A 24,864-nucleotide genomic window follows, 5' to 3' on the forward strand; every position below is an offset into this window, starting at 1 on the left:
TAAAAAGAGGACCTGTCTGTCATCACATCGTTTTCCCCTTAAAAGGGAGAAAACACACAGATCTGTTGGTAACACAGCCGGGATACCAGTGAGTCCTGGGCGCAAGAGCCTTCTTCACACATTTGCATTCAGTACATTTCCATTTTTGAGCGGCGCCGACACTAGTGTAAATAAGTCTTATAATGTATGTAAATGTATGGGAGGGGGATTGTAACGAAAAGCTTCCACTGCAGAGTGGGCGAAGCCGGTACAATCAATCTGAGTAAGTAGGGCAAGGATTTTTTTTTTTCAGCTGCATTTATTATTGAGCAACTACTGTAAGGCCACCATCGCACTTGGAACAGAAGGAATATGACAGCTTCCCTACCCTCAAAGAACCTATAATCTTTTTGGATATCAAACATGGGCGAAACAGGTAGCGAATGTAAAAGATCTCAAGTGTTAACTGAAGTTATCAGCTACACAGGAACGCTGGGCAGGCAGGGACCCGCTGTGCAGGAGGCATTGAGCCCAGCCTCCCAATCTTAGAAAAGCTGGACTCCGAACCGACGCCCACTGCCACTGGCAGAGCTATGGCTGGAAACTGAGGCCAGTGCCGCCCCCATAGGCCATGCGGTCTCTCCTCCTTTCCTGCTTGTGCCTGCACCCGACCCTCCCTGGGTGGTCTCCCTCCTGCTGGCCAGTAGCTTGAATTACCCTGGGCCTTTTCACAAGCCCGGATTTGTGTCTCCCATTTGCTTGCAGATCCCGCCTCTTGGTATCTCACGGTAGCCCAGCATTTCCAAACCAAACTCGTCTCTCTTTCCTAGCATTGCTTCTTACCCTACCCAGCAGCTTTCTCGTATTTCTTCTCGGTGGACATCACACCTGTGTCAGAAGTGCTGCAGTCAAACCTGGGGCCATCTTTGAGCCTTCCTCCCCCTCGCACCGCTCCTGCCACCCTGCAGCCCCTCCTAGCTGCACCTGTCTCTGCTCTGTCCCTGTGGGACCTGGACTGGGTCCAGCATGCCATCTTCCTGTGCTGCATTGCCAAAATGGCCTCCTGGGCTCTCTTCTGTCTTCTGGTCTGCCCCACCTTATGGCCACAGTGATGTTTCTAGAACGCCTTGAAGTCTCAGACTATCCTGCCACTCCCGTGCCTTCTTGGTTTTGACCTTTCCTTTGTTCCATCTGTCTGCTACACCTGCCACCACGCACTAGTCCCCATTGTTCCTTCTTGCCTCCCTTAGGTCTCCACCGAGGGGCCACTTCTGTGCACAGCCTTCCTGGGGTCCCTGCTCTACACAGGTTTCCCGTACTTGTCTGTGGGTGTGTATGCACAGCACAGGCTGAGATGCCTGGCACCTGCTGTGTCTCTAGGAGCTGACTTTCTTAATACCCGCCCAAGGCCCTGGGTAGCGGTGGGGAGGAGAGGGTGGGATGAGACTAGCATCTGCAGACCAGGGGTGGGTCAAGCCTGGGTGCTCCGTCAGCCAGTGAACCTAGTCAGCCATCTCTGCAGGAATTTGCTGGTGATCAGACAAACTCTGAGATGAATGGATAGTACAATGTCTTAATTGAACTTTGACTATTTAGTTGGAGGAGGGAAGAAGCTATCTTATCTAGAGGCAATACAGCGAAATGACTGAGATCGTGAACTCCAGCCCTGAACTCCCCAGGGTGTGGATCCAGCCTTGTATGAACACTAAATGTTCAGTGCCTTAGCTTCCTCACCTGTCACATGGGAAGAGTAATAGCATTGCAGGAAGATGAGCATGTGTGCAGTGTCCAGAGTGGGGTTTGGCACCTCGTAAATGCTGTTGAGTGTTAGGCAGCAGCCACCATGGTGGTTCCTCCTTTTCATTATCCTCCCCCTCCCCCTCCTTCACTTCCCCCTCCTCCCCACTCCTCCTCCTCCCCACTGCTCCTTCTCCCTCTCCTCCTCCCCCCTCCTCTTCCTCCTCCCCCCTCCTCCTCCCTTCTTCCTCCCCACTCCTCCTCCTCCCCACTCCTTCACCTCCTCCCCACTCCGTCACCTCCTCCTCACTCCTCCTCCTCCCCACTCCTCTTTCCCCTCCTCTCCACTCCTCCTTCCCCTCCTCTCCACTCCTCCTCCTCCCCACTCCTGCTCCTCCTCCCTACTTCTCCTCCTTCCCACTCCTCCTCCCCACTCCTCCTCCCCACTACTCCTCCTTCTCCCCACTCCTCCTCCCCCTCCTCTCCACTCCTCCTCCTCCTCACTCCTGCTCCTCCTCCCCACTCCTCCTCCCCACTCCTTCCCCTCCTCCCCACTACTCCTCCTCCCCACTCCTCCTTCCCCACCTCTCCACTCCTCCTCTCCCCTCCTTCCTTCCCCTCCACCCCCTTCCCTCCCCCTCCTCCCCTCCCTTTCTTTCCCCTTCTCCTCCTTCCTCTCCTCCTTCCCCTTCTCCTCCTTCTCCTCCTCCTTCCCCTCCTCCTTTCCTTCCCCATTTTTACTCTAAGAGCAGGTAGTTAAGATGATAATCTGCACTTTTTGACTTGGAAGTCTAGAACAAAACAGTCCTTTGTGAATGACCTCCTAGAAATGTATTCTTGGCTTTTTATGACATTTTAAGAATCAGCCTCTTATAATTTAGTTTAAATTGAGCCCTAGCCTGTCATTCCCACTCTGACTTACATAAAGGGCCAGATTTAGCTTCTTACCAGCTGTGTAACCTGGACGAATTGCTTAGCCTATCTTATCTGTCCTCATTGTAAGACAGGAATTATAAAATGCAGTAATGAGAGAGGGTCTATGCTCAATGCTGGCACATAGTAGGTATTCATAAATGGCACGACATTGTTCCATCTGCTTGGTACCTTGCCATGCCCTAATTATATGGTCATAAACTCAGCCTGCAATAGTTTATGGTAGGCACCGTTGATAGGAAGGGAGAAGGAGCTTGAGAAGTGCTACCTGTGGGAAAATCAGTCTTATTCACGGGAACAAGGAAAAACGTTGATTTTCTGGGGAAACATTGATGGTTGACCTGCAAATGTCCGATAATGACTGTAAATAATGACTTTATTTTTATGTATAGGAAATATGCTAGAGTCACCAGCCCCACTGGCAATGTTCAGTTTTTATTTTATTCAGCCACAGGTTTAAATGGTTTGATCCATTAGCTGGTGTACGTAGGAGGCCAGATGCCTATGGGGTGTGGGGGTTTGGGAGGTGGGAATTATCAGCCACAGTGCTACAATCAAGCCTCAAAATAAAAATTAATGGTTAATTAAAAGTCTGCGCAGTGTGACTGTGGTAACTTCATTACTTGCTGATTTAGTATTCACGCACATCTCATTACTTTGTAAAGCCAGTTGGTGGGTTAGATTCTCTCACTGTTGCATATCTGCCAGGGTTCTTGCAGAATCACTGCCAGTAGTAGATTGAAAGTTTCCTTACAGCCGAGTAATCTCAAAAGCCAAGTTATAAATAGCGATCCTCCTGCCTCAGCCTCCTAAGTAGCTGGGATTACGGGCATACATTACCATGCCCAGCTAATTTTGTATTTTTTTAAACTTTTTTGTAGTAAAAATTATTTAAGTTCGGATACGTATGCACTTTAATACATTTATTGCAGTGTGGGATGACTTGCAGAAGTGCGTAGGGCACTTAAAGGCCCAGGAAGGCGTTCTGATGGGCGAGTGGGGCTAGGATGCCCCGCTGCAGAACGGTTTCTTTCACCAGCCCACCAAGGCTGCAGTTTCCCCCTCCTGCCGTTTCCACAGCAGCCCCGATGTGATAAACCCAGCTGTATTGCCTCATGAGAGAAGCAGCGGAAGGAAAAGCTGGCCAAGAGATGGGGGAGGCTTAGGCACGGTTTCTCTCTAATTACCATCCCTCCTGAGCGAAAATGCAGATTATTGGCAGAGCAGGTTGCATTTGGAAAAAATGTGTCATTTGGCCAAGGCCCTGAGATTTACCGTTCTACACATCTCAAAACGTCTCCAGTGGTGAACTTTCGTGCAGCGCGCAGTCCGCGCTGGTCCAGAGGAGTGCTTTCTGGTGGAATAAACCCATGGAGAGCTGGGTCCCCTGCCCTGCAGGGAGAGATTAACACTGTGCATCCGCCTAATCGCATCTGCTCAGGAAAATGGCCAATTGACAATGCTTGGCTCACAGGAGTCTGGTGGGAAAATTACTAGCCATGGGTTATTTCTGATTTGGGTTATATATAGAAACCTTTCTTATATTAGTCACAGAAATCAGATTCCCAGTGGTGGAAAAATATATTTAGCTCTGTGGTCGTGCAGTTGTTATTTAGTCTGATTTCATGTTGATAAATTAGAGTAAATTGTTTGCCCAGATGAGTCGAATAAATTCTGCCAGAGCTTATATCTTATTCTGGTCTCACATTAAGTCCTTAATATGTATTTCGGTTTCATTGGCAGTCCTATTAGAGTAAGCCCTAGAAAAACTTGGTGGCCCTACCCCCCCCACCCCCCCACCCCCCCCTGCCGACCCCACTCCTGTGTTAGTCAATGGAATTAAACAAATCATGTAACACTCTCTGAGGGGAGCTCAAGGGCCCCTTAGGGAGAATCTGGTCTTAAGATGTCCATAAAGCACCTAAGCTCTGGAGAGCAACCTTCATTTTAATGGTTTTAATATAACTGCTCTAGAATTATTTCATTTAATCTCCTTTCCCTATCTCACTCCCCCACCCTCACAAATCCCCAAAGCCCTGGGAGTTTTCGGAGTACTTCCCTTCTGACAGATACAAAACACAAGTATAAAATGAAGACAGAAATGTAAACCCTTTGGAAGGGTCATGCCCATACTTTTCTTCCCTTGCGTCTTGACTCCCTGACAATTTCTGGTGTGGGGGCGGTCCTTAAGATGAGCACTCCCTCCTGCTCATCAGTGCCTCCCCAGGGCCAAATGTTACTCTCCTAAGAGTCCTCGTGTATTGAACTGATGAATGAAGATGTGCCTGAAGAACCAGTCAACTCATTCAGTGTCTTTGTTCCCCCCAGGAGGACTGGAATGAAATTGACCCCATTAAAAAGAAAGACCTTCATCACAGCAATGGAGAAGATAAAGCACAAAGCATGGAGACCCTCCCTCCAGGTACTGCCAGGGGCCAGGAAGCCATCTTGCTTTGCACATATGATTGGGAATGGACTAAATGTCACCCTGGAGCAGGTGGTCTGTGGGGAGAGGCTGGATTCCATAGGTCAGCAGGAGAGAGCACTGCTTTGCTGCAGTGGTTCACTCCTGTAATCCCAGCACTTTCGGAGGCCAAGGCAGGCGGATCACCTGAGGTTGGGAGTTTGAGACCAGCCTGACCAACATGGAGAAACCCCATCTCTACTAAAAATACAAAATAAGCTGATCGTGGTGGCACATGCCTATAATCCCAGCTACTTGGGAGGCTGAGGCAGGAGAATCACTTGAATCCGGGAGATGGAGGTTGTGGTGAACTTAGATTGTGCCATTGCACTCTAGCCTGGGCAACAAGAGCGAAACTCCATCTCAAAAAAAAACAAAAGTATTTATTAGTTCACGAAATTTTTTTAATAGACTTTATTTTTTAGGGCAGTTTTAGCTTCAAAGCAAAACTGAGGGGAAGGTACAGAGAATTCCCATATACCTCCTGCACCCCTACTCCAACACACGTACATCCTCCTCCACTATCAGCATCCCCCAACCGAGTGGTACGTTTGTTACAATCCATGAACCCACATTGACACATCATCACCCAAGGTCTGTAGTTGACATTAGGGTTCACTCTCAATGTTACACATTCTGTGGGTTTGGACAAATGCATAATGGTATTTACCCACCATTGTAGTGTCATACAAAGTTGTTTCACTGCCTTAAGAGTCCTCCATGCTCTGCCTGTTCATCCTTTCCTCCCCGCAGCCCCTGGCAACCACTGATCCTTTTTCTGCCTCTGAAGTTTTGCTTTTCTAGAATGTCATGCAGTGGGAATCATAGGGTATGTCAGCTTTTCAGATTGGCTTCTTTCACTGAGTAATATATATTTATTTCAATATATTAATATAACATTAATATTTAATATATATTTAAGGTTCCTCCATGTCTTTTCATGGCTGAGTAGCTCATTTCTTAATGAATGAATAATACTCCATTGTCTGGATGTATTCGTTTGTTTATTCACTTAGTGAAGGATAGCTGGGTTGCTTCCAAGTTTTGACAATCATGATTATAGCTACTGTAAATACCTGTACCAATTTTCCTTTGTCAGAGATCAGTTGGGCAATATTCATGTGGTTCTGTATTGGGCTCTTTATTTACTTCCATTGATCTGTTTGTCTGTTGTTTTGCCACTGCCATACTGTCTTGATTTCTCTGACTTCATGTAAAGTCTTGAAACTGAGTAGTGTTAGTCCTCCTTGCTTTTCAAGGTAGTTTTGGCTATTCCAGATCTTTTGCTGTACATATAAATTTTAGAATCAATTTGTTAATAGCCACAAAACAACTTGTTGGAAGGTTTGGATTGCATTTAATCTATAAATCAAGTTGTAATATTAACTGACATTTTGACAATATTGTCTTACTCCCCATGAATGTCAAATATTTATTCATGTATTTAATTCTTCTAAAACATTTTATCAGAGTTTTGTAGTTTTCCTCATACAGAGTTAATACATATTTTGTCAGATTTGTACTTAGGTTTTTCACTTTGGGGTTTCTAATGTAAATGGTCTTGTGATTTTTAACGCCACATTCCACTCCTTTGTTGCTGGTATATAGGAAAGCAGTTGACTTTTGCATATTGACCTCACATCTTACAACCTTGCTATAATTGCTTATCAGTCATAGGAAATTTTTTTTTCAGGTTTTCTGCATAGTCATGTCATCTGTGAACAAAGCGAGTTTTATTTCTTTTCTTCCAATCTTTATACATTTTTTTTTATCTTATTGCATTAGCTAAGACTTCCAGTATGATGTTGAAGAGGAGTGGTGAGGGGTTATCTTTGCCTCGTTCCTGATCTTAGTGAGAAAGTTTCCAGTTTTTCACCATTAAGTATGATGTTAGCTGCAGGATTTTTGTAGATATTCTTTATCAAGTTAAGAAAGTTCTCATATATTCCTAGCTTGAGAATTTTTATCATGAATGGATGTTGGATTTTGTCAGGTGCTTTTTTTGCATCTATTGATTAAATCATGTGATTTTTCTTCCTTAGCTAGTGGATACGATGGATTACGTTAATGGGTTTTCATTTGTTGAGCCAGCCTTGAATAACTGGGATAAATCCTACTTGATCATGGTGTGTAATTCTTTTTATACATTGTTGAATTTGATTTGCTTTATTTTGTTGAGAATTTTTACATATGTTCATAAGAGAGCTATTAATCAGTACCCCTCATTTATTTCTTTCTTCGTCTTCTTTTTTTTTTTTTTTTTTTCAAGAGATAGGGTTTTACCATGTTGGACAGGCTGATCTTGAACTCCTGACTTCAGGTGATCTGCCTGCCTCGGCCCTACCAAAGTGCTAGGATTATAGGCATGAGCCACTGTGCCCAGCCGATACCTTTCTTTTCTTAAATGTCTTTGTCTGGTTTTGGTGTTAGGGTAATGTTGACCTCATAGAATGAATTAGGAAGTATTTCTTCCGCTTCTATGTTCTAGAAGAGATTATAGAGAATTGGTATAATTTCTTTCTTTAAATGTTGGTCAGAATCCATCAGTGAATACATCTGAGCCTGATGCTTTCTGTTTGGGAAAATTATTATTTATTCAGTTTCTTTAATAGATATGACCTATTCAAATTGTTGATTTTTTCTTATGTGAATTTTGGCAGATTATGTTTTTTGAGGAATTGGTCCATTTCATCCATCTTATTGAATTTATGGGCATAGAGTTGCTCATACTATTCCTTATTGTCCTTTTCATGTCCAAGGAATCTATAGTGATAGCCCCACTTTCATTTCTGATATTGGTAGAGTGTGCTTTTTTTCTTTTTCACTTAGCCTGGTTAAAGGCTCATCAATTTTATTGATCTTTTGAGAGAACCAGCTTTTGGTTTCAGTTGATTTTTTTCTCTATTGATTTCCTGTTTTCAATTTTATTGATTTCTGTAATAATTTTTATTTCTTTTCTGCTTACTTTGGATTTAACTTTCTCCTTTTTCTAGTTTCCTAAAGTAGAATCTTAGATGATTGCTTTTAGATCTTTCTTATTTTTAGTATATACATTCAATACTATAAATTTCCTTGCAGGTACTGCTTTTGCTGTATCTCACAAATTTTGATATGTTCTGTTTTCATTTTTATTCAATTTGGAAATTAAAAAAAATTTTTTCTTGAGCTTTCTTCTTTGACCCGGGTGTCATTTAGCAACACGTTGTTTAGTCTGCACGTACTTTGGGATTTTCCAGCTAGCTGTCGTTGTGTTGTTGAGTCTAGTTTAATTGTATTGTGTTCTGAGAGCACACAGCCTGATTTCTGTTCTTTTCAACTTGTTAAGGTATGCTTTATGACTGAGAATGTGGTCCCTTTTGAATGTTCCATGTGAGTTTGAGGAGAATGTGTATTCTGCTGTTTTTGACTGAAGTAGCCTATGGATGTCAATTATATCTAGTTGATTGATGGTGTTATTGAGTTCAGCTCTATCCTTACGGATCTTCTTCCTGCAGGATCTGCCCAGTTTTGATAGAGGAGTACTGAAGTCTCGAACTGTACCAGTGAATTTATTTATTTCTCTTTGCAGTTCTATCAGTTTTTGCCTCATGTATTTTTATGCTCTTTTTAGGCACATACACATTAAGGATTGTTACGTCTTTTTGGAAAATAGACTTTTTAAAAATCATTATGTAATGCTCTCTTGATACCTTAAAAATTCCCATGATCTCAAGTCTACATTGTCAGAAATTAATATAGCTATTCTTACTTTGTTTTGATAGTGTTAGCATGATAGATCTAACCTTTCTTTGTGAAATCCATACTTTATCATTTTACTTTTAATCAATGTGTGTTGTTTTATTTACAGTGGATTTGTTTTAGACAACATATAATTGGGTCTTACTTTTTGATTCTCACTGACAAGCTTGGTATTTTCTTTGGTGTATTTGGACCGCTGATGTATAAAGTGATTGTTGATACATTTAAATTCATATTTACTATATTTGTTAGTATTTTTCATTTGTTGCCCTTGTTCTATGTTTGTACTTTTGCCTTTCATACTTTTTCTGCCTTTTGTCATTTGAATTGAGCTTTCTGTATGATCCCATTTTTCCTCCCTTCTCAGCATATCTATTATATGTCTTTTTTTAAAAAATTAGTTTGTCTTCTTTCAGATAACACTATGTTTCACAGATAGTACAAGTATCCTATAATAATGACATATTCTTGATTCCTCCCTCCCATCCTTTATATCATTGCTGTCATTCATTTTACGTACACATAAGCATATGTATATATAAATGAATACATGATAGAATATATTGTTGCTATTATTATTTCAAATAACCTATTATATCTTAGTTCAATTAAAAGAAAATTAGGCCAGGCGCGGTGGCTCACGCCTGTAATCCCAGCACTTTGGGAGGCCAAGGTGGGTGGATCACGAGGTCAAGAGATCGAGACCATCCTGGTCAACATGGTGAAACCCCATCTCTACTAAAAATACAAAAAATTAGCTGGGCGTGGTGGCGCGTGCCTGTAATCCCAGCTACTCGGGAGGCTGAAGCAGGAGAACTGCCTGAACCCAGGAGGTGGAGGTTGCGGTGAGCCGAGATTGCGCCTTTGCACTCCAGCCTGGGTAACAAGAGCGAAACTCAGTCTCAAAAAAAAAAAAAAAAAAAAAAAATTAGCTGGGCTTGGTGGCATGTGCTTGTAATTCCAGCTATCTGGGAGGCTGAGGGAGGAGAATTGCTGGAACCCAGGAAGCAGAGGCCACAGTGAACCGAGATCGCACCACTGCACTGCAGTCTGGGTGGCAGAGCGAGACTCTGTCTCAAAAAAGGAAAAAAGGAAAAGTTTTTATTTTATCTTCACTTATTTCTTCTTTGATGCATCCTTTCTTCATATAGATCCAAATTTCTGACCTATGTTATTTTCCTATGTTAGAAGAGCTGCTTTTAACATTTTTTTGCAAGGCAGGTCTACTGGCAACAAATTCCCTCAACTTGTGTCTGTCTGAGGAAATTTCTATCCCGCCTTCATATTTGAAGGTCAGTCTTGAATGATACAGAACTCTAGTTGGTGATTTTATTTTTCTCTGAACCCTTTAAATATTTCACTTTCCTTTCTTCTTGCCTGTATGGTTTCTGAGAAGACATTGGTTGTAATCCTTCTCTTTGCTCCTCTATTAATAGGTAAGGTGTTCCTTGCCTATCAGTTTTTTCTTTATCTTTGATTTTCTGTAATTTGAATCTACTATGCCTGAATGTAGTTTTTGGAGCCTTCATACTATTCTGTGTGTTCTCTAAGTTTCCTTAATTTGTGTTTTGATGTTCAACATTAACTTGGGGAAATTCTCAGACATTATTGCTTCCAGTATTTCTCCTGTTCCTTTCTCTTTTTCATCTCCTTCTGGTATTCCCACCACGCATATTTATACCACTGTAATTGTTCCACAGTTCTTGGATATTATTTCAATTTTTTTCATCTTTTTTGTCTTTGCATTTGAGTTTTAGAAGTTTCTAATGTCATATCCTCAATTTTAGAGATTTTTTTCCTCAGCATTTCCTATCTACTAATGAGCCCATTAAAGGCATTCTTCATTCTGTACAGTGTTTTTGATCTCTAGCGTTTCCTTTTGATTCTTTCTCATAATATCCATTTCTCTGCTTACATTATCCATCTGTTCTTGTGTGTTACCTACTTTTGCCATTAGAGTCCATAGCATGTTAATCATAGTTGTTTTAAATTCCTGATCTGATCATTTCAGCATTCTTCTATATTGAGTCCGGTTCTGATACTTGCTCTGTCTCTTTACACTGTGGGTTTTTTGTTTTGTTGGTTTTTTTTGTTTTGCCTCATAGTGTACCTTGTATTTTATGAAAGCTGGATGTGATGGACTGGGTCCAAGGAACCCTGGTAAATAGGCCTTTAGTTGTGCGGTGGTAAGGTGTAGTAGTAGGGGAAGCTTGCTACAGTCCTGTGATTTGGTCTCATTCTTTTAGGGAGCCTTTGTGCTTGGGCTATGAACCTCGCATTTGCTTCTCAACTTTCCCCGACCCACATCCTTAGGTGATACTAAAGGCTAGCGGGGCTGAGTATTTCCTGTCCCTCAGGTTGGACAGGCTCTGATAAATGCCAGCAGGTTAGTCCCTGTGTAAATAGTTTCTCCCAAGGGCAGGCCTTATTCATAAGAACACAGTGCCCTGGCTTATTTCACAATGGTTATTTTCCCCTCTCCCTGTTGTAAGCATGAGGGGATATTTCTCCAGTGTTCACAGTGAGGATCTGGTAGAGCTCCAGGAGGTAAAACTCACAGAAATATAGCCGCCCACCCCCACCCCGCCCCCATGACTGGGTTGCCCTGGAGTTTTTATCTCTTAGGCTTGTCCACAGTGAGCCTCCAGGAATTTTCCACTACAGTTTAGGTTTTCCTACCCCTGTAGGGGATCTTCAGGGGTTTCTGCTTACAGGCCTCTGCTTCAGTAAATTGTGATTCCCTGCATTCACCTGTCCAATTTCGGGGGCTGTGGCTTGTGACATTTCTCTAACAGATGTAAGACAGATCTCTAAGAAGCGCTGATTTTTCATTTTATTCAGCTTTTTACTTGTGAGGACAGAGTAACGAATGACTTTCAGGCTCCTTCCATGCCTACCGGGAACTGGAGGTCCATTTATGAAGTGTTTGCTTGGTGGTGAGAGTGTTTGCACGTTGTGTTCTTGACTGTGGTTGGATAAGCGTCACCCCAGGCATCCAAGCCCCTCCTTTGTCTGGGTCCTCCCCACTCATTGTCCCAGCTACACCAGATGCAGGTATGTCACTCTATCCTCCAGGAACTCTGAGTGGATGCACCCATGCAGTAAATGTGTCTGTTAGGTCTGCATCTCTGTCACCTTTCCAGCTCCTAGATGAGTCATGAAGCCCTGAGCCACAGTTCTTTCATATGTAAAATAAACATTACCCACGCAGTGAGGAGTATCTGAATAGAAGAGTTAATAAATATTCTTTTATTATAATAATAGGAAGCTAGGATTAATTTGAGACTTCCTATGGATTATCTTCTATTAAAAACATACTAGTGTTTTGATGGTTTTCCGGCAAATAGAGAGAGGACGGGAAAAGCCATCTTCAGGTCATATGCTAGATGTGACCATTGAGTGTCAGACCTTATTTAAAACCATTTCAGTGCTCACGTTGACTCTGCCTTTCATATCCTGAACTATTGCGTACAATTGGTTTTCTAATCTTCAAAGAGATCAGAATATACTGATTTACCACTCTTTTGAGTTATTATTAGTAATTTTTGATGAATGCACAATGTCTTTTTATTTTGCCAAAAGGCTTTCTTTCCTTTTTTTTTGTTGAAACCATTTTTCTTACTAAACTAGCATACACATAATTGTTTTGTTAGAAATTATTTTCTCGTGATTGAAAAATATATTTTCTCTAAGCATGGCGAACACAGCTAAAGTTTTATGGTTTGCAAAAAACCGCTGGCCATGGCACTTTCCAGTGGGTCAGTAGGTTGTTCAGGAAGCTCAGTGGCTTCCTGTGTTCTGTGTGTTGGGCATGTAGCAGTTGTAGAGAGATGGGCAGGAAGACATGACACCACGCTGAATGTTTTTATGGCCACAGAAGCCACTGACAGATGAAGGAGCCAGATCTAAGAGAGCAGAGCAGTGATGTTCCAGGCCAACAGCCTCCAATTTTCTGACCACACACTCCATGAGCAAACATATATTTAGACCACCCCCCACACACATATGTATTAAAATGCTCACTTAGGAATTATATGCATATTGCCATACGGATCTATTGATACATTCTCATTGAAACGGGGTAGTTCCCTTGACCCTTTCGCAGGACTCGCAAAAAAGTTGGCTCCTTTACTCAGCCCACAGCTCTCAACCCTTCATGGATGGGGAGCATGCAGTGAGTGATTGCAGGGGTTGGGCATCGGCAGGAGTAGAACTCTGTGTGGCCCACTGGCAGCATATGTAGTGGGGGGTACCTGTGACCCCTGGAGCCCCAGAGGGCATGTGTTACAGTGTGCTCTTAGATTTGCTGTCCACAGACGATAAGTGTTTAATAGTTCAGTGCAGGTTCAGGGTGACAGCCTTTTGCATCCACCCTCTTGGTACCCAAATTCTTGTGCAGTGTCCAGGAAGAATCAGGTTGTGCAAACAAATTGAAGGATGATGAATGTGGAGGATTTTACTGAGCACTGGAAGTGGCTGTCAGTGGGATGGGAAGCTGGAAAGGGGATGGAGTGGGAAGGTGGTCTTCCCCTGGAGTCCAGCTGTTTGCGGCCAAACTCTTCTCCAAAGTCCTGCCGTCAAGCTGTCCCTCTGAAATCAAGATGATTCTCTCCAACACATGGCTGTTCTCTCCTTCTCTGCCACTCTGCCAGTAGGGCCTGGGGTTTATAAGTATGGGATGGTGGGGCAGGGCAGGCCAGAGTGGTTTTGGAAAAGGCAACATTAGGGCAGAAAAATAGAAATGCGTGTTCTCACCTCAGGCCCTGGGTTCAGGCTTGAGGGTGTGGCCCTCACCAGGGACACTCTCTCCTACCCAGTATTTCCCTGCCTCCTGTTTGTATCATAAAGTGTAATTAAGAGACGCAATTTTAAAGGATGAGGAAAATACCTGACAATGTCTATTATTTTCTTTCTTTGCCCCAGAAGATTGTCTTGTGTGTCCCCTCTTTGGAGACTACCACTCTTGGGGCTGCTGTGGTCACAAAAACTCATGATTGTTTTAACTCTATTTCTTGGCTTAGTTCATCGTATTTTGGGGAAGAATCTGGAATTTAGATGAAGTATACCACCCAAGTGGCAGTCCCAACTGAAAGTCATGGAATGGGGACAAGAATAATAACCTGGGAGCCCAGGATCAGGGTCCAGGACAAAGATGACAGCCAGGAGCTCTAGGCTCAGCTGTGCCACTAGTCCTGTGGCCTTGGAAAAGTTAGGAAATATTTGGGTTTTGTTTTTCTTATCTGTAAAATTTAGAGACATTCTTGCTCTAAAACTCTTTGATTCTGTTAACTCTGTCTTCCTATTTCCCCTTAGTCTCTTTTCTCAGATTAGAATCACCAATTTTATTTTCTTTTAGATACTATAAAAATGTATCTCTGTAGTTCCCCCGACCCTCACACCACTTGTGGTCTACTGGGGATGAGTTTTGGCCCTTAAACTCTGTGACCCTTGCTTCTATTTCAGCATCATGTTTTCTACTCGGAACCACTGAATTTTTTTTCAAGCTGCTTTTTAAAATACTGTCTTCAAATAGAGTATGTGGATTAGTTGATATTTTATATTTTGGAAATCTGTCTGATAGAGAATAATTTCATTTTTTCCCCTTGGTGTGGAAAAACCTCTGGATTGAAAAATAAGTTTCTCCCTGTAATTGTCTCTGAATCTGAGCAGCCAGCCCGCTGGTAGAAGTACCGGCAAAGGAGCGGGGGCCGATAGAAGAGCGGGGCCGGTAGAGGAGCAGGGGCAGCCGTAGGGGCCGGAAGGCTGAGGTCTGACTCTGAGGACAGCTGTTGATGAGGTTATTTTTGGGGATCTTTCACCCTTTGGTCAACGTGGCCTTTGGGGGCAGATTTTCTCCTTGCCTTTATGAGTCCAGGGTGTTATTCTTGTATTCCTTAGTAACCTTGTGTAAAGGGCTGAGGCTTAGGAGAGACGCAGGTAGGGAGAGAGTTCAGAAAGGAGAGTCCTAAGGCCCTCTGGATACTCCAAGAGGCCCCTCCCCGCCCTGGGCTTTGTCTTCATCACAGCCACCCTTCCCCATGTGCTGCTGGTTCAATTACCCCAGACAGTGGATTTCTCAGAACAGAAATTGCTGATGTTCGTGTAAAGATGAATGAAATGAGAATGAAGAAATTTGTAAGAGAGCTTAAATCCAGGGTGTGAATTGCCACTGATCCCAACAATTTTAGCTTTTCTACTTCCCACCTGCTGGAAGAAAGATGAGATGAACCACTTGTGTTATTTGTTTAGCATTGTTGCAGCATCAGAGAGAAATGTTTTTCTAGGTGACTTAACGGGTTCTGGCACTGTGCATTTATCTGTTTAATTGTGGTAAAAGATGTATAACACTGAAGTTGCCATTTTAGCCATTTTTAAGCATACAGTTTTGTGGTGTTAAGCGCATTCACGGTGTTGTTCAGTCATCGCCACTATCCATCTTTAGAGCTGTTTTCATCTTGCAAAATGAAAACTGTACCCATGCAATACCAATGTCCCATTCCTCCCTCCCCCAGGCCCTGGTATTCTTTTCTGTTTCTGTGAATTTGGTTCCTCTGGGTGCCTCATCTGGGTGGAGTCTTACACTACTTATCCTTTATATCTGGCTTGTTCACTTAGCATAACTCCTCCAGGTTCACCCATGTTGTGGCATGGGTCAGAATCCCCTTCCTGTGTCTCTGTGAACCACGTGCCCTGTGAGATGTGTTGTCTGGGGTAGAACCTTGTGATGTTTGTGGGCAGCGAAGTCTGCGTAGGTCTCCGTGAGCCAGGCCTGAGGCCCAGTGATCTGCATGGTGTTGTCATAAGGAAAGTAAGTGGCTGTCAGTGTCCTCAGGGAAGCATCTTTTAAAAAGCAAGCAATATGTGTGTTGTCGGTTTTAGAAATTTGGGTAAGCAAAAATAAGAAAATGATACTCATACATAATTCTGCCATCAAGAAATAACTACCATTCCTCTCCTACTGTGTGTTCCTCCATACTTGTTCTGGGTGTAGACTCAGGTGGGTGTGCTCCCCCCATAGCTGAAATCAAGGGGTCTCCTTGGCATGGGACACACTGAGACCCAGGCACTTGAGGCCTCAGATGCTGCACACAGTTTCTTAGAGTTGGGTCCTGGGACCAAATGCTCCTGAAACATTGGGCCTCTCTGACAGGAGGTACGAGTTTTATCCCACATTCAAGTTCAGTCTTTCACGAATTCTGTGAAAATTCCAGGTCATCCACAAAGTGACTAACATTTCAGCAGATGTGGGGGATTTGCTGATTGACCTCTCCACACGTGTCCATCTCTCTTTCAAAGCCCCTCAGGGCTCTGGCTCCCTGATCGGGGGCCACCCTCCTCTCTCCTCTCCTGAAATGGGGCCTTTTCCTACATGCAGTAGCCTGCCGTCTGCTTACAGCTACATTTTTACAAATACAGCACCGCGGTGTACCGTCTCTGCTTGGGTGATATATCAGGAACTCATTTTCATGTCCATAAACATCTCCTGTAGCATTTTAATGGCAGCAACATCTCCGTGGCAATCAGCCCATTGAACTTGTTTTTTGTTATGGGACATAAAGAGGGTTTCCAGCCAGTATCCTGAGAGGTAAATCTTTTTATGTCCACAATTATTTTCTTGAAACAAATTCCTAAAAGCGAAATTGCAGGGTCAGTGGCAGTGTGTGCCCTGAAGCATTGCGCCTTTTGTTTTGTTTCGTTTTGTTTGTTTGTTTGTTTGTTTGTTTTTTTGAGGCAAGAGTCTCGCACTGTCACCCGGACTGGAGTGCAGTGGTACAATCTTGGCTCACTGCAACCTCCACCTCCTGGGTTCAAGCAATTCTCGTGTCTCAGCCTCCCAAGTAGCTGTGATTATAAGTGCCTGCTACCACACCCGACTAACCTTTTGTATTTTTAGTAGAGATGGGGTTTCACTATGTTGGCCAGTCTGGTCTCAAACACCTGACCTTATGATCCACCTACCTTGGCCTCCCAAAGTGCTGGGATTACAGGCATGAGCCACTGCATCTGGCCACACTTTTTAATATTAGTTGCCATTTTGTCTTCCACAGGGGGCCTATTTTCTTACTCTAGCCAACATTAAAAAACAAATCTTCCCATGTCCTTCTCCCATTCCAACAAGCAAGAAAGTGGACACCAAGGGCTGAGATCAGTAGCCAGAAATATAATGGAGCTGTTTATAAATAGTTCTCTTGAGCTTTATGAGTCAAAATACGATGCTCAGAACCAGTCAAGTAACATCCAGTATTCTCTGGGCTTCCACCCCATAGCTGAAGTGTTATGTTCTGTTCAGAGCATGGAGTGTTCAGGGATGCTGATAAATGAGAGTTAGTCTGGTTGACAGTGACTCAGATTTTGAGGAACTGGAAGCAGTGTCCAATGAGGAACACCTGCAATAACTATAGATGATTTTACAGAAGGGCTTCCAGGGGGAAATGAGATCGTGATATCCAAGTAGTTGAAAGGCTCCCATCTAAAAGAAGCTGAAGACTTTTTTTCTTTTTATTTGAGACTTCAGTTTCTTTTATTTGAGCAGAAGTTAGAGGGAAGCATTTTTTTGTTTCTGTTGTTGTTTTGAGGCAGGGTCTCACCTGTTGCCCAGGCTGGAGTGCAGTGGCGTGATCATAGCTCACTGCAGCCTCGTACTCCTGGGCTTAAGCAATCCTCCTGCCTCAGCATCCCACGTAGCTAGGACTACAGGTATGTGCCACCATGCCAGGCAAATTTAAAAAATTTTCTGCAGAGACAGGGTTGTGTTGCCTAGGCTAGTCTCAAACTCCTGAGCTCAAGTGATCCCCCCGCCTCAGCCTCCCAAAGTGCTGGGATCATAGGCATGAGCTACCATGCCTGTCCAGGAAGCGGCTTTTGTTTTTATATGAGGAAGTTCCCACCAACAATTCTGGCTATCCAGTGAACAGCTGCCTTTTGAAACGGGGGTCTCCCCACGCTTAGCTCCTCTTAAGCTGTGGCTGGACGTTGGGAATTTCACACCTGGGGAGACGATGTCCACAGTTCCTTCTGAGTCCAACAACATGTGATGCCAGCGCTTCAGAGAGAGGAACACGTGTTGTCAAAGTCAGAGACTCAGTCATGCCCGGGTGGGGACCGGACCGGCACTGCCACCTGAAAGGGGGCTGGGCAGCTGGAACTGCACAGGCATGCAGGGTTGCTTTTTGGTGTTTCCCTTCAGTTTTCTCCACTTAAAAGTGAGTCGTCAGCCACAGTGGAGGGAACACAGGTTGGGCGTAATTAGGACCTGGGTTTGAGTTTTGGTTCCACCATCTTACAGCTGTGATATGTGGGATACGTTTACCTTCTGTGCCTTAGTTTCCTAATGTGCAAAGTGGAAAGCATCATATTTTACATGGTTATGCTGTGGTGTGGATGGTGTGGACGAGGTCTTGTATGAAGTAGCTGACCAAGTAGTCACTGGTTGACAGAGGCTCTCTTTCTCTCCTTCTGTCATTTTCGTCTGTTGGCTGGGATTCTGAGCAGTAGATGCACTTTGATATTGTTACCGATAATTTAGGATGAAAAAGGAGATTGGTCAAGACCATGTACAATAGGCTAAATTCATTATGGGTAGACACTATAACATAGAAGGGAAAGATGAAGAATTTTCACTTAAAATGTGGAGAAGAGCTATATGAAGATTCACATATGCAGATTTATTGCACTCTATCAATTTGATACTGTTTTGTGGTAGATTTTTTAGTTGTTTTGATAGCACAGATAATTTTAAATAAATGAAAACTATTTCCTCTATAGCATCTGATATTTTCTTAGGTTTTCTTTTAAATAGTTTTTTCTATCATTTCTTTGGATTTCCTGTTTTGTTTTTATCCTTAATCATGGATGTGTGGGATTCCTTATTTCAAGAGACAGTTTCTCACAGGTGAAGAAAATTTCCTGTGATACCTGATATCCAGTGACAAATGATAAAGCATAATTTACGGGACTTTGTAATTGAAATGGGTCTATTTGTTTGTAATCTTGGCCTTGCCCTCATCTTTTCTCTTCTGATGTGACATTATGACCTTCTAGAGGAAGAATATTAGGATTTCTTTTTTTTTTTTTTAAGCACAGTAAAATTACATTCAATTTGAGATCAACCAAGAGGTTAAAATAAATCTGAGAGCCTTGTCGTTTGATATTAAATGCATTCTGTTTTCCTTCCTTGGCTGCTTTCCCAGAGGTTGCTCTGTTTAACGTGGGGTAGCTTTACATTTGTTTCAGCTGTCTTTCCTGGGGAGGGTTTGAATGAAGAGTTGCAGTATAGCAGTGAATACCTGTGCAGAATCCTGAAGCCGCCTGCAGCCTGGATCCACTGAGACTCCCGGTTTCTTGCACCATGGGACCTGCACCCAGGAAGCTACCTCCCCTCCCCTTGTACACCTGTGGGTGGTAGATGACAGCTCTTTGCCCAGGAGCATATGTCAGAATGTCCTGATCTGCTGCTGAAGGACGGTCACAACCGATAGTGCTCTAAAGACCAGATTTGTGCGTGTGCCTGTGCGTGTGCCTCTGTGTGCTGGGGTCTTTATGTGATTTGTGATGTTAATTCTTTGAAGGGTCAGTTTTTTAGATTTCTATCAACATTCTTTTTCAAATACGAGGTTTTGTGAAAACAAAAATTTTAAGAAAGAAGTGGCATTATTTGGAAGGGTAGCATTATTTTAAACCAACCTTTATTTGAACAAGTCATCCAAATGCAAGTAGTCCTCTGATTATAAAACCTTCTGTTTCAAAAAGTTCATTTGTGGATTGGTTATTAGGAGCCCAGAATGAACCTTCCCATGGAAATGATGTCCTGAGTGACACTTAGGACTCCTGCTTGACTGTGTCTCTGGCCACAGCCAGGTCCTAGAGTGTCAGCCACAGAGCTGATGCCAGCAGGGCCCGGAGCAGCCTTCCCCGGGCCTCAGTGCTTATGCTCAGCCTCCACTCCCAGGCACCATGGACCATGCACAGTTACAGTCGCCAGCCACTCTCTGCTTGAGGGATGTCGTGCTGCTCTCCAGCCTAGATCAGATGGGGAGAAAAGATCCCAAAAGCAAACCAGGAAAAAACGGATTCTGAAAAGGTAGCTGTAGCTCAGAGCCTGGTGGATGGGTTATCAGAGGGAGAAGAAACTCTGGGCCCAAGGAAGTACCAAAGCACAAAACCTTGCACTGTGAGCGATAGCAGGTGCGATGAAGAATGTCAGTGGCGTGGCATGCCAAATATGTCAAAGATGGGGGGAAAAAAAAGAAAACATTGCTGGGCCTGTAGTCTGTGGAACCCAGGAAGCAGTGGCTGAGTCAGTACAGTGGGCAGGGCTGTGTCCTGCAGAATGGACCAGCAGACAGAAGTGGCAGGAAGTTCTCCTCCAGCACCAGCCTTAGGATCCCCTTCTGCAAGGGTCCAGAGCCAGGCCTTCTCAGGCCACTGTAGCTCTCTTTGGATCCTGACCCTTCTCTCCCAGAGGCAGAAAAATTACCTGGGCCCACCCCCTCCCTGATTGTATACATTGCTTTTTATGGCTACAGGGGTAAGAAGGGAAGGCCTTGGGGCTGTCGGTCCACAGGTAATGGGCAAGGAATCTCACTTCCTCCTGCCGTTAGCCCAGCCCTTCCCTGGACTGGCCTCCATTTGCCATCAGACATCAGATGCAGCAGCGAGGTGGCTGGGAGGGGAGGGATGCTCTCCTCACAGTGCCACAGGTCTCTGGGAACAGCGTCAGAACAAGCTGCAGTAACACCTAGGGCTTAGCAGGATGTTCATTATCATTACCGAAGTGCACTGCTTGGCAGCCTCCGGACTGGACCCCATCCACCATGGGAAGCAGAGAGAGCTGTGGCGGCCGATTCCAGTGCATGCAGGGGTGTCAGTGCTGGAGATGACTGGAGCATAGGCCTTGGACACGACGGGAGGAGAGAGAGCAGCAAGAGCATCCCAGCCACGGGGTGAGAGGAAGCGGGGCCTGCCCATTCCCACCGAGCCTCCGTCTTCTCTGTCCAGACTTAGCTCCAAACTGAAAAGGGTACAGCAGACAAGGTTAAAGGACATGGAAGCCTGAGTCAGGCGGAGAGAGAAACAGGACTCATTTTCTTTTCAGTGAATGTGTCTCCAAGTCAGGACCAAGGTAAAGATGGGAAGGGCACAGCGACAACCCGAGAGGTGGCTGTAATTTCTGGGGAGTGACTTGGGAATCATCGAGGTGCCAGCAGAGCAGGAATAAACACCGTTATCTCCATGTTTGTTCCTGTGTTCCGCGGCAATTAGATGTGGTTAAACTTGAGCTCTAGCCTTAGTGGAATTTCGAGTTATTACACACAGAAGAGTGTAAGCACTTGTAAGGCCCCCTGGCAACAGATTTTCAGAAAAGCTGTGGCTGGGATGGAGCTGTGTGAGGGGGCCGGAAGAGGCTTGCAGAAAGAGGAGAAAGAGGGTAGAGAGAGGCAGCAGCTGAGGAACCCAGGGAGGGCTCCTGGAGGAGGTGACCACACTGAGAGGCAGCTCAGCCGGCAGAAGGGTAGACACATACATCACAGTGGCCCTGCCTTATCTTTAAGTATGTGCAGCATTGGCAGTGCAGGCATGGCTGGGGAGACCGGGTTTAGTAAGGGTTCCAGGTAAACCTTCAGGGCTTGTGGGACAGGACTGACAAACAGAAATGAAGTTAGTAGAATGAAGTTAGTACAAGTTAGTAGAGGTTAGTAGAATGAAGTTAGTACAAGTTAGTAGAGGTTAGGAGAAGCATGGCAGCCTTCCTGAGAGGTGGGCACCCACCCCTTCCACCATGACTCTTCCTGGAGGAAGTAGGAGTGCTGGGGAGGCACAGCTGGCCACACAAGCTGGAGGTGAGCAGAGATCTGGACCTGGGTTTGGGGCTTGCAGGGGCTGGGCTGGCTTGGAGGTAACATGGCATTTGGCTGGGGACGTGTCCTCAGATAGGGGCAGGGCCTTCCTGAGCAGGGGGCAGATACCACTAGGCTGTACACACTTGCACCGGGGTTGTCAGCCTCCTCGCTTTGTTTCCCATCTGAGCCACCCCGCAGCCAAAGGCACATTCCTGGAGTGCAAAGTGGATCGGCACTCATGTGCTCCAAATGTCCTGTGTGCTCTGGAATGTGGGGAGTGAGGTTCAAGTACTTCAGCCAGGGCTAGAGGATTCGCAGACACTAGGCACAGGGCCCCCTCTGCTCCTTCCTGCCCTCCCTCCCCACTGAATCTCCTCTGACTCCGAGTGTCTTCTGATTCATCCCTCTTGCATCTGGCAGGCTCCTGCTCACGCTTCCAGACCCAGCCCAAGTGCTCCTTCTCCGGGGCTTTCTTGGAACCTTGACTTCGGCTATGGAGCTATCCTGTGTCCTCCTCACTTTTGGGTGGTGGGTCTTTCCAGTGAGGCGTTTGTTAGTTTCTGTACATTTGCCTGGGCTTGGCATTTTCACCGTACTGGGCAGTTCTGTTCAACTTGGGGAAAATACAGGGTGGTAGAGTATTTTTCTCCAAAATTAAGACCTTTCTGATAATGAGTTTGCCCAAAATAAAATGGCTATCTTAAGAGGTCATCGATACATTCCTCAGGACGGCAAGTGTGAGATGTCCCTTTAGTATTTTTCCAACCCTAGGACTGAGAGAGTGGGTCTGGGTCTCGACAGATGGGAAGGTACAGCTCTACCCGGAGACAAAGGCTCCTGCGATCTTGCCCCATCCTGCACACAAGCTGCTGTAGCAGGCAGGGCCCACTTCTCCTCACCCCATTCCCACTGAGCAGGAGAAGTTCCGCACCTGCATCAGAGCCCCCAGAGGCTTTGTGGCCCTTGATAGCCCTCTGGGTGATGCAGGCAGCAAGAGAAAATGGCAAAGTGGCAGGGCGTGGGGGCTCACACCTGTAGTCCCAACACTTTGGGAGGCTGAGGTGGGCGGATCACCTGAGGTTAGAAGTTCGAGACCAGCCTGACCAACATGAAGAAACCTTGTCTCTACTAAAAAATTAACTGGGCGTGGTGGCGCGTGCCTGTAATCCCAGCTACTCGGGAGGCAGAGGTTGTGGTGAGCCTAGATCACGCCACTGCACTCCAGCCTGGGCAACAAGAGCAAAATTCCGTCTCAGAAAAGAAAAAAAAGAAAAGAAAATGGCAAAGGAAGCTGCCCGTGGCATGCATAGGTGAGGGGCAGAGGGCTGGTGCTTTCCGTCTGTGCACAGTCCTGGGGTTTCTCAGACCCAGTCCTGCTGAGGAATGTTAAAAACAGCTTCAGTAAAAAAATGTGAGGACCTCACTGATTATGATATAGCTGATAGCAACACTAATTTCCTCTAGAGTAGGCCCCTGGCACTTCCATTTTGTAAAGTGGGCTGTGTCCAAACTATTCCTCTTTCAAGCGCTAACACCCATGACTTCAGAGCCAGACTCCCTTCCGCCCCACTTCACCTGACATGGGACCTGTCTCACATCTCCCCCTGCGTAAAGCAAGCGGAGAATGATGCTGAGTTATTTCCAGAAGATTCATGGGAACAGCAGATGGAAATGGAAGGTTACAGGTGTAGACGTGGGTGAAATCATCCACGGCCGGCCTTCTCTCTTCTCACAGCACCGTGGGGCTGGGAGGAGGTACTCGTGGGTGACAGCGGGGCATGAATTCAGTGCATCCGCAGGTCAGCACCCCTGCTCACCTGGGCAGTGCCCACAGGAACCCCAAGAGGAAGGTAAGAATTCACTCTATGCTTCCTGCTTGCTTCCTGGGGTCAGTTGCAGAGTGGGACACCCCTCATTGTTGTCACAGAGGACCTGGTAGCTGGGCAGTTCCCAGCAGTGCTTTCTGGGTGAGGGCATAGGGAGTTACATCAGAGAGGCAGGGGCATTCTGTCTGTGTTTGGTCATTTCTGCCTGTGAATATCAGTTAATTTATATAGGAGTTAGTGTAGGACTTAGCTTTTGCTGTGGTCATCTCATTTAGTTGTTAGAAAACCCCAGAGATGGAATGTTATTCCGATTTTATATAGACCAGAGGGTCAGAGGGAGTCAGTGAGCCAAGCTCACCCTCAGACATGGATTTTGTGCTCTGTGTGTGCGTGTGTGTGCGTGTGTGCCTGCGTGTGTGTGTGCGTGCGTATGCGTGTGCGCGCGCATGCGCATGTGTTCTGCTGCTCCTCTGCTCAAGTCTTCAGATCCTCATGGGTGACACAGCATTGGCCTGGGTCCCTGTTGGCCAGCTCCGCACCCTGTGTTCTGCGTGCTCCAGCCGGGGATCTGACTGATAGGGTAGGCAGGCTCGGGAGGGCTGACAGGCTTTGCCGGGGAACACATTTAAAAAATGTCTGCAAAAGAGCGGAAGAGGCGTAGGAGTAAGCGTCCCGCGCACGACTGCAGCATCTCAGACGCGGCTGGATCGGCGCGCAGCGAGGCCATGTGTAAGAACTAACGCCAAGCTGCGTTCCTCCCAGTCACGTGCAGCATTGGATGCCTTTTCACGGTCAGCCTCCGGAACTTTCTACCCAGGACGCGACCCTCAGTAGTAAAGCCGTTGACAGGTGCTTGGAGACTGTGCTAGTAGGGTGCTGGGGGCTGTGCTGTGGGCGAGGATGAGTCTGTGAAGTGAGGAGCTCTGTCTTCACCTGGGTGGGAAGGGGAGCCTGGAGCTATGGGAGGAGTGGCGGGGCAGGACCAGCAGCCCAGGAGAGCGAGTTCCTTGTGTACCGAGTGCTTCTCAGAGGACACAGCCATGCATGTGGGGAGCGGGGCAGTCGGTGGGACCGCCTGGGGGCTTGGCTGGGACTAGCTCAGTCCTCATTCCAGCCCAGTAGGTCGGCACGGGGTCACAGACAGGTGGCTGCTTCTGTCTGCAGAATAATAAGCTGTAAGCTTTACTGAATCAGAGGTTTCAAAGCTGGTGAGGTCAATCGATTCCTTCTTTGGTTTCAAAGACCACATCTAAGAGAAGTCTATCTTCTAGAAAGAAATTTCCTCAAAAATGTTTCCCTAACCTTATTTAATAAGCAGACTGTTTCCACAGCCCTTCTTGGGGCAAAG

At 45.4% G+C, this 24,864-nt stretch overlaps 1 protein-coding gene across 3 annotated transcripts in view; it reads left to right on the plus strand.

The window, feature by feature from the left end:
* Positions 1–24,864, plus strand: part of GALNT2 (polypeptide N-acetylgalactosaminyltransferase 2) — a 213,996-nt gene that overhangs the window by 104,844 nt on the left and 84,288 nt on the right. For all 3 annotated transcript variants that reach the window (XM_021677187.2, XM_012459853.2, XM_064383580.1), the window contains exon 2: positions 4,978–5,071. In XM_021677187.2, the coding sequence (XP_021532862.1) occupies positions 4,978–5,071 (94 nt within the window). The remainder of the gene's footprint in view (positions 1–4,977; positions 5,072–24,864) is intronic.

Source organism: Aotus nancymaae, unplaced genomic scaffold, assembly GCF_030222135.1.
Source record: "Aotus nancymaae isolate 86718 unplaced genomic scaffold, 86718_ANA_hifiasm-v0.15.2.pri h1tg000032l_0, whole genome shotgun sequence".
Classification (NCBI taxonomy): Eukaryota; Metazoa; Chordata; class Mammalia; order Primates; family Aotidae; genus Aotus; species Aotus nancymaae.